The sequence below is a fragment of the Branchiostoma floridae genome, chromosome 4, assembly GCF_000003815.2.
Source record: "Branchiostoma floridae strain S238N-H82 chromosome 4, Bfl_VNyyK, whole genome shotgun sequence".
NCBI lineage: Eukaryota > Metazoa > Chordata > Leptocardii > Amphioxiformes > Branchiostomatidae > Branchiostoma > Branchiostoma floridae.
The window spans coordinates 13,191,574-13,207,517 of NC_049982.1; the positions used below are offsets into that span (position 1 = coordinate 13,191,574).

The 15,944-nt window shown below is 41.2% G+C and overlaps 3 protein-coding genes across 7 annotated transcripts in view; 1 reads left to right on the top strand and 2 right to left on the bottom strand.

Moving 5' to 3' along the window:
• Positions 1-40: 40 nt before the first annotated feature.
• LOC118413437 (SMC5-SMC6 complex localization factor protein 2-like) lies at positions 41-12,378 on the top strand. Of its 4 annotated transcripts, none has more exons than XM_035816811.1 (18): positions 41-197; positions 1,626-1,669; positions 2,181-2,621; positions 3,162-4,473; positions 5,010-5,160; positions 5,455-5,584; positions 5,962-6,080; positions 6,333-6,525; positions 6,934-7,150; positions 7,467-7,616; positions 9,212-9,298; positions 9,484-9,562; positions 9,702-9,796; positions 10,269-10,398; positions 10,683-10,895; positions 11,131-11,214; positions 11,461-11,529; positions 11,656-12,378. In XM_035816811.1, the coding sequence occupies exons 1-18, from the start codon at positions 163-165 to the stop codon at positions 11,920-11,922; spliced, it is 3,816 nt and encodes a 1,271-aa protein (XP_035672704.1). In that variant the 5' UTR covers positions 41-162; the 3' UTR covers positions 11,923-12,378. The 4 variants fall into 4 exon arrangements, with proteins under 4 accessions (XP_035672704.1, XP_035672705.1, XP_035672707.1 ...); XM_035816812.1 differs by having other exon boundaries at positions 2,184-2,621; XM_035816814.1 differs by lacking the exon at positions 1,626-1,669 and having other exon boundaries at positions 2,184-2,621.
• On the bottom strand, positions 12,056-13,394 carry LOC118413440. The gene is made up of 2 exons (XM_035816817.1): positions 12,933-13,394; positions 12,056-12,781 (listed from the first exon to the last, which is right to left on the bottom strand). Exons 1-2 carry the CDS (start codon positions 13,152-13,154, stop codon positions 12,557-12,559), a joined length of 447 nt encoding a protein of 148 aa, XP_035672710.1. The 5' UTR covers positions 13,155-13,394; the 3' UTR covers positions 12,056-12,556.
• Positions 12,940-15,944, bottom strand: part of LOC118413438 (soluble guanylate cyclase 88E-like) — a 10,948-nt gene continuing 7,943 nt past the window's right edge. Inside the window, exons 16-18 of one of the 2 annotated variants that reach the window (XM_035816815.1) lie at positions 13,640-13,749; positions 13,403-13,492; positions 12,940-13,112 (exon numbers count right to left, since the gene is read on the bottom strand). In XM_035816815.1, coding sequence (XP_035672708.1) covers positions 13,474-13,492; positions 13,640-13,749 — 129 coding nt within the window. In that variant the 3' untranslated portion in view covers positions 12,940-13,112; positions 13,403-13,473. Of the gene's footprint in view, positions 13,113-13,402; positions 13,750-15,944 lie in introns of those variants that run through there. The other variant, XM_035816816.1, reaches the window with a different exon arrangement.

Below are 15,944 nucleotides of genomic sequence, written 5' to 3' on the forward strand. Positions count from 1 at the left end.
CGTAGAAATGATAAGAAGTCTTTCTCAAATCTCCCCTACTGAATAGTGGCGTCTTCTATGTTACGGGTCATAGGTTAGAAAACCCGCGAAAGAAACGACTCATGATCACACCAGCGCACGTTACAAGGCGATCTACATCGGCTAGGGAGCCAATACCACAGTATGCCCAAGAGGAAGAGACTGGAGGATAGCAAGGGGTATTGTTGAACTTGATTGATCCATTCAACATGACGTGTGTGTATGACACGATACAACAGTAGCTTGTGTGTTGCTCAGCTCACCCCTCCCCCTTGGCCTTTGCCATTCATGCATTTTGCATAGGCAGCCGTATGACACGTAGACATCAGAAATTTCTTTGCCATTTTTGGTTTAATCCTTGGCCATGGTTTAATTGACTTTTCGTGCCTGGTTGCTGCATGATATTAAACTGGCAAGTCGTTTCATTTGTCTCTGGGCAGCGTATCTCTGGGGATATTTCCTTTTGAGTTTTTGTCTGACCAAATATATATCGTGCGTGTTTTTTTAACACTGAGCAGGGTTCTCCCCAGAGAGTGGAATAAGGGAGGCCCTCCACTATACTCTCAGCCAGCTCCACTATACTATTTTTCAAATTTAGTGTGTTTCTTCCCTATTTTCTTTGTTAGTTTTGCTAAGATTAATGACAATTCACAGATTTTTGTACCAAGTGGCATCACTTTTCCAGTCAGCATTGTCTACAAAAACTTGTGAATGAGCAATGATCAAAACAATAGTAGTTTTGCCACTTCACAACAAAGGAATAACAACAGTATATTATACTTGTAGTATTTGACACCCTCTGTCATTGCAAAATGAACCCATTTTCATGAAAGTGCAGCGCGTTGGTGCGGGTTATTTTTGCCAGCCCCTCCACTATACAAAAAAATTCTGGAGAGAACCCTGCTGAGTGATATTGTTCCATGAAAAGTAGTCAAACTATTTGACCGATGAGGTTTTGTTGATTTCGAGCTTCCTTGATTTGACACACTCTTATCAAAGAGGTTTCTCCAGCACACAATAATCTAAATACTGTATTTTACTTCGCTGTGGTTCATTTTCAATGATTTTGTGATTTTTTGTGAGGAAAAGGGTTTTTTTCATGGCCTTGTTTGAGATATGTGGTGGAAACTCGTCAATAGTACAGAAGTCTAAGAAGGAAGAAGCATTCACGTCACAAATTCGATGGAGATCTTTCGCAGTGAAAACTATGAAAACAAATATAACCATTAACGTTAAAGTTTCACATTTAGAGTATTTGAAATATTCGTGTGCCTGACATTTAAAGTTTCACATTTAGAGTATTTAAAATAATCGTGTGTCTGACAGTTAAGTTTCACATTTAGAGTATTTAGAATAATTGTGTGTCTGACAGTTTAAGTTCACATTTTGAGTATTTGAAATAATTGTGTGTCTGACAGTTTAAGTTCACATTTTGAGTATTTGAAATAATTGTGTGACAGCTACAGCTAACACTTTCGTCAACCATTTGGGTCACGACGTAGTTTGGTCATGTAGCTTTACATCATTGTAAACTCTGTCTTCGTTATACTACTGTTTCTTCCTTGTTTCTTATAAAATGCAATACTGTGCTTTTCTATATGTTCCAGTGACCAGATAATCACAAAGTTCTTTCAGAGGAGCACACAAACAGGTACCCCAAATAATGCAGCCCAAATGGGACTACAGCATGACTTTTCCAATGACAAAAAAGTGTAGATAATTGTTATGATGATTATGACTCAGTGTGTTATGATAATGCATACTCCATTGTATTATTATCTCACCTCACATTTATTGTGTATGTTACATGTAAGTTGCACAACATAAATACTCTTGAACCAGAATGTCCAGAAATAATTTTTGCATGCTAGATGATATGCCTGACAATGCCATTGATGCTGACCAATCAAGTATGATACGTGAATGTCTGGTACAAGTTGTAATGAGAAATGATAGAAACTGATTGAAATACTTTATGCACTTCATCAGTAACAATCAGTAAGTCACTAGTCTTCCTGGAGTACAAATGATGGATGACTGGATATCATTTGAATGAAAAGTAGGTACTTCAGAACTGTTTTCTTTTATTACCTCAGATATGGTGGGAAATATTAGTATAAGATACAAGTTATATTGAAAATGTTGTTGGTGTTGTGTATCTGCAGGCAGAAATGTAGCCAGTAACTCTGTGACAACAGAAAGTAAGAAAAGAGCAGCATCACACAGAGTACCAAGTAGCCGACGAGCCATGTCGTCATCACAGGATACCAGTAGCTCCTCTGCTAGCACCTCTAGATCTGCCTCAGTCTCTTCCTCAAAGCACTCATCTGCTGTGTCCAAGCCAACTCCTTCAAGAAGTAAAGCACCCCAGACAGACACTTCTCCGATACTAGAGGCCTTCAAGAGACAAGAGTTGCGGCAGAAACAGAAAGCAGCCACAGGCAGCAACACAAAGGAGGATGGGAAGGAAGAATGTGACTCCAGGCCTGTCCCAAAAGAAGATTCATCAAAGAAAGGTTTAAGTTCTTCAGGCACAAGTGGAGAGACAGCTGAGAGAGGTTTGAAGGAGAAGGCTTTACCTAAGAGGAGACTACAATATGAAGGCATGTGCCATTTCCTTTGCCTTTATATACCCTGGCTCACTTAAAAGATGAAGTAGTGTTTGAAGAAGACTGCATTAGCAGTATATATACATGTAAGTGTAATCTTGTAATGTACATGTATATTGCGGTCTACATGCAGATAAAAGTCTGCCTTTGTACAGAATTGATTAAGATATAAGTACCCAATGTATGTTAAAAGGCAAGATGTTTGTTTTATTTTGTTTGGCAAAGCTACAGTATTACACTACCTGAATATTACATGTACATGTATAACATGTATGTCAAGGTAAGGATTGCAATCTGGCAGCAAATGTTGCTTGTAGATATCCAGATTGGAGTATGTATAGATCTATTTATTCCTTCAAAAGACAGAACTTTTTCAACTTCAATTCATGTTCCTTTGGTTCTATAGACTTACTTGAAATTTAGATGTATAAATGAGAGACTACCCTAACACTTCTTTGATATGGAAGAGACCCCAAACAGGACCTATACTGGAAGGTTGCAATATCTGCCCTAACCAAAATGTGTGATTTCCAGGTGGGGACAAAACAGAAGATGGATCAAAGAAGAAGCAGAAATCTGATATCTCCTTCAAGATCAGTGAATCCAAATTGGAGGAGTTCAAAGTTAATTTAGCTTCCTCTCCAAAGTTCAAGATCAAGCCAGAAACTCTATCAAAGAAGGCCAAGGAAGCTCCCCTGACAGAGAATGCAAACGCTGAAAGTAAAGAGGGACCTTCCACAGAGACTCTCCAAAGTCAATCAGGTGAAGGAAGTAGCAGCCAATCAGACCTGCTCAAGATTACGGTGGACCAATCAAAAGATGCGGCAAGTGGTCCAAACATAAAAACTCCTCTAAAAGTGCAGAAGCTGACAGCGAGCAGCTTGAGAATATCAGAAGCTTTAAAGAAGGTGTTGCAGGACAAGATCAAGGCATCGCCTTTAAAAGCTCCAAATGTCCCTAAGGATGCTTCAGGAGAGAGTGCATCTGAGATAAACCAAGAACACCCAGAGCCAGTAGATGACATGGAAGGCGACAAAACAACTCACACCACTCCACTTAGAATCAGGGCTTTCTACCCCTTTGAAAAAGGACACATTTCTCCATTGGATAGAAGTCTGCCAGCTGATGCTGGTAAAACTCAAGTCACAAAAACACCCCAGAGCAAAGCAGAAGAAATTGCACCTGGAAGCAGGTGTGGCAAAGTGACAGACGAACCCATTAAACATTCAGGAGAAAGTGTGGCGGGTACAGAGAAACCCAGAGGGGTGATGAGTCTGTTCCAGGAGCTGAAGTTATCAGTGAAGGACCGGCAGGATCAGGAGGATGAAACTCCTGAAGATCCTCAGTCCTCTTCTGCCACACCCTTGAGGGTTAATCAACCCGCTGGAGAAAAGACTGCCTCCTCCATCAAGATGAACATTGCAAAATTAAAACAGATCATCAAGGCACCAAGCCTGTCTCCGCAGACCTCTGCTGCAAATTCCCCTGCCCCCTCAGACAAGGGGGGAGAGAGTGGGGAGGGGGGCACAGAGACCAAACTGTCACCAGGGAGTGAGAGCTTGAGAAAGGGAGAGGATGCAGAAGGGGATAATGACAAGCAGCAGGCTGATCATATCAAACTGCAGAGAAACTTCCTCTCCACGCTGACAGGTAAAGAGAAACAGGTTGGCGACTCAGACATCAAACATGCTGCTGATCGTCAGGAAGACAGTGAGCCAGAAGATACAGTTTTAGAAGAAAGCAAGGCTTTTGACTCAGATGAGGAAATTGGACTTGATAGCGATGACAGTGATGATGACCTTCTTCACATGCCTGTTGCAAATCTGAAAGATATTCAGTCAGCAAGGTAAGGATGTTTATACAAAATGTAGATATATTGTGAGCTTTACTAGATACAACATGTATATACTAGTAGTGACTTATAGTTATGTAATAGTTAAACTATTTGACAAGCAACTACTTTGAGCTGTATTTAAGCCTCGAGATTTGATTGAAATCCAGGCCCATATCTGTGCAGTATATTTTAATTTATATGTAACATTTTTTGATCTTGTACAGACCCAATCTTTGATCATTAAATACAATGTACATACCAGAAGAGCTAGGTATCAAGAGGGTAGATACGATGGAAGAGACAGTTGATCACGCTAGCACATCTTTGAGTGACTGCTCTGTCCATCTGTAGTACCCTTCCCAGTCACTTGTTGGTGGTTTACAACTGGCTGGCTGTAATGGTGCTGAGGTTTCCATAATTACAGTATGTGACTATAGTGCTATGAAAACTCAATAGACCTTCCTGCAAACACTCCATGTTCTCCTAACTGTGACATTAAATCCCTGAGAACTAAAATGGATTTACTTGTGATATTTTATGATTCCCAGTGTGAGACCCCCGCCATCTACTCCCCAGAAGCTGTGGGAGAGTCAGGAGATCCAGTGCAGCCCCATGAGCCCTGCCACCGAGGTCCCCGTACCAGGGGATGTCAACTTCAGGTTCTCTCTGGATGACCTTCTTGCAGAACAGAATAAAACTGTAAGTATCAAAGGGCATAATAACATACATGGGCTTTGGTTTTAATTTGCAATAGCAACAGTTGTGTCACCCTTAAGCATATATACATAGTTGTAAATGGTCCAAGTTAGTTTCCTGTAGTTTGTCAATTGATATAAAAGAGAGTAGCTCTATACCAGTATAAGTTGCTGATGTGTCCTTTTTTTAATAGCTAAGTAATTGAAATAAGACCTGATATAAATGTCCTTTATTTACCCTCGGGTATGATAGTCCATACCCTCTGCTTATCTGACCGATGATGCTGCACGTTAACAGGTTGGTCGTGAACCTCGCCGTCTGCGCGATGTGACTGACGAGCTGATGGCAGATGTACGGCAGGGCGGATTTGCCCGCGTATTGGCTGACATGGAACGAGAGGAACATGAGGGCAGTGACTCTGACAGGGGTGAGGACTCATGTTGTTTATGTCACCTCAGTCATTCTTATAGCAATGACAGTCAATGCACAAAAGGGAGTATATGATATTAAATGATATGTTTATTGCAAGTTCTTGCCCGAGGGCTAATTGCAGGTACAAACAACATGTAAAATAAGGAAAATACAAAGGTGCTAGGAACTACATTCTATGACTATGCTATGCTAGTGTACATTATACTGGTTTTGTTGGGTTAGACATTAAAACATTTACATTTACATGCATTTAAGACAACTTAAAGACATAGAAAAAGTGACCAACAGCATCTTTAAGAGATGTATATGACTTAAATGAATAGTTAGAAGTTTAAGACAATTAAGAATTGTTTAATGGATGATGTTTTCCAGAGGGGAAGCTTGAGAACCCAAGGCACAAAAAGTTTGTGCGAGACAGGAACCTGAAGAAAATGGAGATTCCTGACATGCATCCTGGAGAGACTGTGTTCAACTCCAAGGACATGGGCAAGGTCAGCTGTGTATTTATTATTTGTCAATTGCCTTGATGCTGAGTAGCATGAATGTGTCACCTTTTGGTTTGGGTCTCAATGTTATGTACATTCAACATGTAGTTACATATTGAAAGCAAAGTTATCAACTGCTATTTGATAAGAAGGCTTGATGCAAAACATTTGGCCTTTCCTTTGACCGTCTGCCTGTATGGCCAACAGGACAACACGGTTTCAGAATCTAAAACCATGTCTTTTTATTTACCACCCTAGTTATTTGACTTCCCCGGCTCCCTGACCCTCGCATCATGTGGACTGGTGCCCCCCCTGGACCAGGATGACCCCCTCCACCTTCTCCTGGCCAGTCCAGACTGTCTGGAGGACATGCTGACCAGTGGGACGTTACAAGACATGTATGCGTATGATGTTTGCCCAGAACCACTGCAGAGGTGGCTCTTCTTTCTCAGTAAGTGTCTTTCCAGTCAGGCATTTGAGTAACCACCTAGTTAAGTGTTGGCTAACAAAAATGGATTATTTTTTCGTCAAAAAGAATTAATTGTCAAGGTCACTAAGTCTTTGATGAAATACATCATTAATTATTCATCAATGAATCCACAAAAGTTTCTATTCACTAGTGCATGTTTGTCTATATGACTTCCTTTGCAAATTCAATGATCCAAAATCTGAACTTATATTAATTAGACCTTGCATTGTCCCACAACTTTTTTGCATATGTGGATTTGTCAGACTGCTTTCCTTTATTACATTAAGTTTTTGTCTCTGCCCCATGTCCTCTAATGTGTTAAATGATAACCTTTTAGCTCAAGTTTGTTTAAAAGTTTACATAGTTATGCAGTGATTCTGTTCTTTAAAGTGTCCATCAGTAGGGACCAGCATGTGGTGAACTCTGCCTACAAGACTCTCACCTGTGTCCTGATGTCTGACTGGATCTTGGAGGAGGAGGAGGACAGCCCAGTCTGGCTGCCATCACTGGCTGATGTCACCAGAGCACTGCTCAACTACGGAGCTCAGCTGCAGGATTTATATCCTCTAACTTCTGCTCGGCCGTCCTTCAACAAGGAGGATGTCAGGTAAGGGGAGTTATCAGAAGTCTACACTCAGGTGTAATGATGTTCTTCGAAGAATAGCACAAATATATTCTTTAGAATTTTTGTTTATTTTTATCAATCATGTAGGGTGGCCCCTTCAGTTACATGTAGTTGTCATCAACTGATTTCCAAGGGAGCCCTGCAGCAAATGAATCATATACATGTTATATAAGATGGAAATAATCAAATGTTGAGGTAATAACACTAACACTACTTAGCACTAAGATTAACACATTAACTACATTCTGAAATAAACATTTTGGAATAACAACTCTTGACTTTTGACCTGTCTCACCAGCTTGCCTATACAAGATGCGGAGAAGGAGAATCAGAATGGGAACGTGCCATCTCATACGAGCGGGAGTCGAGAGGGATTTAGAGGGCTGCCTGCTGTAAATCTGGTCTACATTCTACAAACTCTGAGCAAACTGAATGCCCCTCCCAGAAAGTAAGTAATGTGTTCTCATACATTTCCCATTCTCCATGTGTCTGTCATAGGTATAATGAAAGAGAGAGGGGAAGCAGGAGGCATAGAGAGAGAGGGACAGTGTTTTATTGTGAAAATTGTTATACATTGTACCTGTAATTAACTTGCCAAGAAGGGTGGTGGCTCCATATGTAGGTCAACAGTATGTAATTTGAGAAACTGGATGGAACTTTATGACTTTCGGTAGGTGTCCAGCAGTTGTGGAAAGGAAGGCCAAGTTCAAAAACGGTTTACCTGGCGTTTTCCTATGGTACTGCAGCGTCCTTTGTATTTTTCTGTGCTCTTTTGTGGACAGCACAACTCAAGATGCTGTGAGTGTACCTTTACGATATTTGATACACTCAAGGCAAACACACTTGTGTCGCTTCACACTCGTTCTCATTGAAATGTCGAAAATGGCATTTTTTTGGTCGAAAAATAAATCGGCTTTATTTTCTCTGAAAACTACTTGGTTGTTTGGGAAAATTCCTCTTTTAACCATAGCCAAAAAATGGAAACTTATTATTTTCGGTCCCATTGGTAATGCATTACAGGGCATGTAACAAACGTTACCGGTAACGTTTGTTACAACAGTAGACTTTACCCTGTTTTCTTCGAAAGGACTTACCTTATTGACTACATCATTTAGGTGGAAGTGTATGTCCCTAGGGACATTTGAAAAGTGGGCAGCTTTTTTACACCAGGTCCAATAGAAAGCTTAGACAGCATCGAACAATGGTAACGTTTGTTACAGTCATTTCTGTACAACATTTTGTTAAGCAAGGTGGGATACAAATGACAGTCAACAACCCTTTCTTATTCTTTAGAAAGCCAGAAAAACTGTACAGCGTCACAAAAAGGGCAATTTCTAGTTTTATACATGCATGATATAACCGTGGCAACCATCGCACTAGTGGTGGTAACGTTTGTTACAGAATCTGGCGACAGGCATAAACCACCTCGCACAGCCTCCAAGATCAGTGACAGGAGCGATCTAACGCGATCGGACAGAGGGCCTGGGTAGCTGGTTTCACCTGCCGAACAATCATTCTGGGAACTGAATTGTTACATTTTTGGTCACTAGTTGAATTCTTTGTTTCTTCTCAGGCAACAGCCATTTTTTAGGGTGTGAAATCCCACCCGTGGCTATAATAATTTTCTAACCCATCAATCTATACGAATGTTGTGGTACATCTTTTGTAAAACATTACTGGGGTTGTGGAAAAATGAAGGAACCAGTGATGTTGTCTATAATTTGCTCCCTATAAAGGCGTAAAGTCAGGCGACAGCATTTCGACATTTAAATGAGAACGAGCCTTCAACGAATGCAATAAAGGCTACCACAGGCCCACAGTATATTTGCCATGTTTGGTATGTACATGTTGATCATCTCTGGAGGATAACAAATTATCGTTCTTTTTAAATGAGGTGAAAAGCATTGTGCTCTAATGTCAGCTATCAAGATTAATTGCTTTGGCCTTATGAGAAAAGTACATATTCCCAATGTGTGTTACAACCTTGATTTCTACATGTCTGTTATCTTTTGTACATGAAACACTCCCTTCCTTCCTCTGCAGTTGCACACTCCGTGTATATTCTGAGCGGGACCTGGTGCACCTGGTGTGTATGCTGTGTCGGATACTTTTGGATGTACAGCTGAGAGGGTGAGTTTTAATCTGTGGGAATCTGAGACAGAATTTTACAATGCATCTCAATTGGTGCGAAGTTCAGGCTGCAAAAGAAATTATAATTCCTTTTCATGTAGGATGGTAATATTTTTCATAGTATACATTTCCCAGTGTAGTGATGTTAATGACAGTCTTATACTGTTTGGTTGTATTCCATCCAGGTTAGCAGTCCAGTTTGAGTTCCAGAGCTGCATATCAGAGATTTTGGACTGGTTTGAGGATGAGCGGTGGCCAAAGATAGTATGTCCACTTGTCTTGACTTTTTTTTTCTGACTGCAACATAACATTTGAGTTTTGAAGCATCTTTTCTTCATTTATTCATCATGCATCATTCAGTCGACCTGTTGTTCATTTTCATGTATCCTGATTTTCCCATCAGGTTGCAGATCTGTGCAGCTCCCTCCCCCACCTGTCCTCCCATCACCACAACCTGCTGACCCTGGCGCGACACATGCCATGTACAGAACGGGGCAGGTAAACTTGGACACCAGTCATGTACTATTTGGATATTCTAACTAGGGAACCCAAACCTACACCTTAGCTACTCTCTACCACAAGAGCTATCTACCACACAAAAATCCCAAACATAGCATGTATAGGACACAAGATATCATAAGCAGAAGTTCCATTGCAGTTCCTGTTGAAAGCCACTAGGCAGTTCATTATCAAACTCTACCCCTACCCAAAGATCATATTATAAGGATCCTTTCACAGCATCACGAGTTATGTTGAGACACATATAGGAACATCTATGATTAAAAATTCAGATAATGATGTTGAATTGGATCCATATCTAGTTCAATATCTATTGATATGGTGATTTGAGACCCCCGTACAGGTCTGGCACAGTACAAAGCACAGTCATGTCAAACAAACTTTTACTTTTACTAGCGGATTTACAACATTCTCCCTATGGTGTTTTAGTTATGAGTTTTTCTTTCCCAAGGTACTTGCAGAGAAGACTAAGCCTTTGTATTGTGAGGAAGCTCCTCAGGCAAGGTAGGAGTAGGGATGGTTCCACAGAGGCTGGTGAGAGCACAGGGAGTGGAACAGCGAGCATGGATGATGATGTCCAGGTTTGTAGTAAGATTTCAGGTTCTTTTTGTTTTTTTTCATTTACAAAAAGGAGAATAGTTACGTAAAGACAAAGTGCTCGAAAAACAAAAATGTCTGATGATACAAATAATCATGAGAAATGGACGTACAGTTTTGAGAATTTCATTTGTGGCCCACAGGGCTCACCCCTGTCTTTACAGGGGGCCGTAAACCTTTGTTGTTGCTGTTGTGAAATGCATAGAGTTATGAAGAAATATGGCAAATTGGCAACGTTACACTGTGCTGCATTGTTGCTTTCTCACAGTTGGCAGAGTTGACCCCCCTCCTGCCAGACTGTCAGATGAAGAACATCCTGGACCTGGTGTCGTCAGAACGAGAGTCCCAGAGCAGCAGCCAGGAGAGTGATGATGGCGGCCGCAGCTTTGAGAATGACAGGGAGGCGTACTACCTGCTCAGCACGCTGGTGCACCTGATAGACATGGTGGTGGGGAACGAGCCTCTTCCCACCAGTGAAAGGGTAAGTTTTACAGCATGGTGTGTGCATTGCTGCCAGAGTGTGTGAGTTTAGGTGAACCCTATTGATTTACCCACATCAATGAAAATTTGCAACTGTTAGACAGAATTAGATTATTTTTACAATGCTTGATATAGGTTTAAAGTGTTTGTACAAGGCATATAACAATTCAACAATACACTGGATGCCATTGTGTTGAATCCTAATGACATGTCAATGTGTACCCAATTTCCTTCAGGAAGGACTTGTTCAGGTGATCCAGCATTTGAACAGCATCTCTGGGAGCATCAGGGACAACATCAAGCTGTTCCATAGGTCAAAGGTTAGTCAGCATCCTGCCACTGTTGAGACCACTGTATAAATTTCAGTCCTCACTTAAAATCAACAGACTTTCCTTCATTTTTGTTTTTGAAAATTTATACTGATATTTGTCTAGCTAACTTCTGTCCGGTTTACAGTCTTTTGCATTGAGATTCATTCACCTTTGCATTATCATAAATGAATTCCCCATGATCAAGGAAATCAAGTGAAATGCTGTTTTCTACATATAATTCTTTGGACACCACAGGTGAAGAACCTGGTGATGCGAACAGTTGCCAAGATGAACTTTTTGAAGGATGGGATGAAGAAGACTCAGGTACGGTAGTTGCCATTGTTGAACTTCTAAGTGTGGATGATTGGATGCATCCTGTCTTCGCAAACATCTTTTAAAAAGTGTCCACACAGTGACACAACCTTATATTTGTTCAATTTTCCCTCACAGCAAAGCCTGTTTAGCTACATGAAAGAGCAGAATAGTGAAACTCCAGAACAGCAGGGACACAGCCTGGAGGAGAGTGGGTCATCCCCAATATGGAAGTCAGGACAACTGTCTGAAACCAACTGTGAGGACAGCGAGTCAGGCACTCATCACAGTGGACGACTGTCAGCCATGAGTGTGGAGAGCAATCTGACAGGCACAGCTTCCACAAGACTGGCCAGCCCTGAACATGAGGACCAACATTCACCTACTGAGCAAATTGAAGATTGAAACCATAAGGAAAACATACATGTACACTAGTAGTCTAGCTGTTAAGAGTGCATACTACAATGTACTTAACTTTTAAAGAAAATACATTACTTTATAGATCGTATCACTACATTGTTGTTTTACACATGTTACACACAGAGCAATATATACATTTTGTAAACAAGGACAACTACACTTTGATAAAACAAATATGGTACAACACTCAGCAGTTGATCTCAAGCAAGAATTGTTCATCTATACTTAGACTATACTTACTGATATGTATTTATTTAGGGCTGTCTGTGGAATCATTATAACAATGTACCAGTTCTAATGTCACATTTGTCCAAATCTTGTTACTGTTGTTCTAGGGTACAACTTCACATATAATGATTTCAGTGTGTAAGACTTAAGTTTGCGTTACTTGAACACTCATCACTTGATTTGCAACATTATTCATAGCTGTATTAAAAAGCTTCAAAACCAAAACAATACTGTAGAAGTCCTTAAGGTATACAGCACAATCCTCCTGTAAAAGATTTGAAATGACAAGGAACATTATTACATATACAAGTAACTGCATCACACCCTCCTGGTAGTAGTCAGGATATCTACTCAATTACCTAACAGAGGAGGTTGTCAATGGTGGGATGAGCTAGAGTAGATTACAAATATTACTGGACGGCTGGTAGTCCGCACCCACGTAGTCCGTGTTGTTTGTGGTTGAGCTGCACGCCCCCCAGCGGAGATCCTCCAGAAGTGTAGGGTTGGACAGCTTCCCTGTGTCACCTATCTCCTGGAAGGTGCTTTGAGCATCTGCCGCCTTCCAGTCCAGGGACTTAAAAGTGTTGGCGCCAATCTCTTTCACCTTAAACTCTGCCTGCAGTGGAAACAGCATCATTTTGTTAACCTCTGTTTATCTTTTATACCTTTTCCTGTAGTTCTTTGCAGGTTACGATGAGATGTATATAACGTTATGTATTCAGATTTGGATTTAAATGGCAGTCTGGTCCCCATAGGGTAGAACGAACCTCATCCTCAGCTTCCTCCAAAGAGGCTGTGGGTTTCACTGCAGCTGGACAAGTCGTATTGTCTTGGAATGAAGAGGCCCTGGAGGTGGTGTAGTTTGTGTCTGTCCCTGAGCCGCTATTTAAAGTTTCATCGTTGTTTGATCGACCCAGTAGCCAGTAGGTCTTCATCTTGCCTTTTCCCTGAGGTGACAAACAAACGCCTGTTAAATGCTTTCTTTTCATGTGAAATTCTGGGATTCAGCAACATGTAGTTCTACCTTGTCTGGGATAATATGGACTGTCCTCACATCATTGATATATTACAGCTATAGCAAAATATGATCCTACCTTGACAGTTTTATGACCATCATTATGCTCTGATGGAAAAAAGATATACACTGCTACTGTGACGGTGCCTTATGTGAAACTTTTCTATATGTGATATTCATCTCCCACAAACATTGGTGTCATGCCACCTTGATAAACATTACCTTAATGGTCACCACGCCCCTCTCGACAATGACATAGGGAAGGTGCCTTATCTCCTCCCGGGTGGTCTGACTCAGGTGAATGTAGTTACCCTGTGGAAGAACGATGGAAAACTTCAATCACCCCAACTAGGACTGTTACAATTGCCACTTAGGATGAACATTTCTCCCAAATTCACTACTCTTAAAGATATATTTTTCCACATGCTTCTTCATGGCAGTACCAAAGTTTAGCATCACCTTTCCTGTAGTCTCCATTCTGGACGCCACGTTGACAGTGTCCCCAAACAGACAGTACCGCGGGACCTTGATCCCCACCACTCCAGCCACAACGGTACCGGTGTGCATCCCTGGGGACGTGCGGAATGGATGCAAAACGGATTCATTGTCATTCTTTTTCCACATACAAAGTACAATACGAACCTATTGTGTTAATTTACGAAAAAAAAAATTTCAAATTCAGATAAACTGGTCGAATATCTTATCACACATCTAACATACACGGGAAAGGGATAAGAAAATTTCAACCTGTGACATTTGGCAGGAATACAATCATGTTAACAAGAGTTCGTAGACCTCAGGCCTGCATGAAATGTATTGGGTTTCTGTAGACCTATTGTGTATTTTTGCCTTTTTGTCTGTGGTACGTGGTTGGAAAAATGAGCTTTTTACTGTGTTGGTTGTGCACCATGCAAAAGTCTGACTCTGAAATTCCATTTTCTGAATTTGTAAGTTTGGACAGGGATGAACATTACTTATTTTGGATTTCTTAAGTATGTAACCAACCACAGTACTTTGAAGTTGTTGAGACGCTACCTTTTTTTGTCTCAGATGGCCCATGCACATGTAGTTACTCTGTCACATGATATACTAATATCTTCCTATTTCAATGTACTGACCTAATGCAGCTGCTAAGTCTCCTTGGTTTGTGTTCTTCCAATGATATTCATTAAAGATTTATTTCTGGGGTGTTATTCACTTGACATCGGAATGTTACTCGCATAATTTGACCAATGATACTTTTATCTGTAGTTCCATAGACATTAGACAACATGAATAGTGGTAGCCCCCATGCAGCAGCAACAGTTAGTCCCCAGGGTGGTATGATATTTTCATTCAATCCATCCAACCCAAACCTAAATCTCCTGTAGTATCTAAGCCAAATTTAACAGCATAATTTACTATGAAAAATGTCCTTGCCAATCCCATTTATAGATGGCAAGCTGCTGGCAATGGAAGCTTTGAAAAGTTCAGAAGCTGTTGTAGTCAAAGCAAACACCCAGCAAACATCCCCGCAAACCAATGAGCAGTTGCTTAGAAGGGGAATTTCATCATATATTTGCCGCGACAAAATGCAACAAACGATACTGAATTTAAAACAGAACAAAGCTAAGCCTCCACCACTTAACCCTGCCTGTACCATAGATTAAGCAGGCCCAAAAACCAAGCGAATATGACTAGCCCAAAACAACAAATTACCTGTATACAGTATGGAAATGGCATTACCAAAGAAACAAAAAGAAACACAGGACAAATCATACACATACCTTTCTCTTATGCCCACACTCTATACAGTTCTCCTCCACATTAGAAAATTGCATCTTCTTCTGTTTAAGTTCAAGTTCAACCATGATTGCCAACAGGGTAAAGGAACTTGTACCGGAACTTAAAACTCAGTACTATACAGCTCTAGAAACACCACAAAGAGTAATAAGCAAACTCCAATTATACCTGACCAACAGATATATAATCTGGCACACTCCCGTCATCTGGCAAACTGTCAGTGCCACTAAGTAACCTGATACATTGAAGGTAGCCCAGGCCAGATGATGGTTCTACACCCAACCATAATCTGTTTTTAAAACCAAGCAGATATTGGGAGGATGCCCCAACCACACTAAAACAGGATCAACCTATACAGTATCAAGTTCAAGCACTAGGAGGCCCAAAATCAAACCTGACCACCAGGACACCACAAACAACTCACGTACCAAATGGCAACACAATGGCACCTTGCGTTCCGGAGATACAGCGCACGCCCCGTGCCCGCACAAAAGGTAACCTAAAATGTCAAGTTCAAGCACCAAGGGCGCCAAAATCAAAATTGAGCATTATTCAGCCACCGCCGACACATGTGCCAAATATCATCGCGCCAGCACCAGCCGTTCAGAAGATATAACTCCGGAAACACCCCTCCCGGACACAAAATTCGACCTGCCGGGTCAAGTTCAAACGCGACAAGGCCCAAAGTCAATCCTAGGCAACAGGCAACAACCCCCCACCCATGCACCAAAAATCGTCGCAATCGCGCGTATCGTTCCGGACACACAGTGCCAAAAGTGCCCCAAAAACACCAAAAATGCCACCTGCAATGTCAAGTTCAAACGCCAGGAGGCCCAAAATCAAACCTGAGTGTTAGGCTACCACCCCCAACCCACGTACCAAAAATCGTCGTGCTCGTACCATCCGTTCACGAGATACAGCGCCCTACATCCCCGGCTACCGAAAATTCCCACCAGCATCAAAACCATACCTGCATACATGC

What these genes read in the sequence shown, in the direction of transcription:
- LOC118413437 (XM_035816811.1), top strand. Translation starts at nt 163, where the DNA reads ATGCCCAAGAGGAAGAGACTGGAGGATAGCAAGGG. An exon ending in GGGCAGTGACTCTGACAGGG is followed by an intron (nt 5,585 to 5,961) that starts GTGAGGACTCAT and finishes GATGTTTTCCAG; the next exon opens with AGGGGAAGCTTGAGAACCCA. An exon ending in CTGAATGCCCCTCCCAGAAA is followed by an intron (nt 7,617 to 9,211) that starts GTAAGTAATGTG and finishes CTTCCTCTGCAG; the next exon opens with TTGCACACTCCGTGTATATT.
- LOC118413440 (XM_035816817.1), bottom strand. Translation starts at nt 13,154, where the DNA reads ATGAAAAGAAAGCATTTAACAGGCGTTTGTTTGTCACCTCAGGGAAAA. An exon ending in TGGAGGAAGCTGAGGATGAG is followed by an intron (nt 12,782 to 12,932) that starts GTTCGTTCTACC and finishes TTTCCACTGCAG; the next exon opens with GCAGAGTTTAAGGTGAAAGA.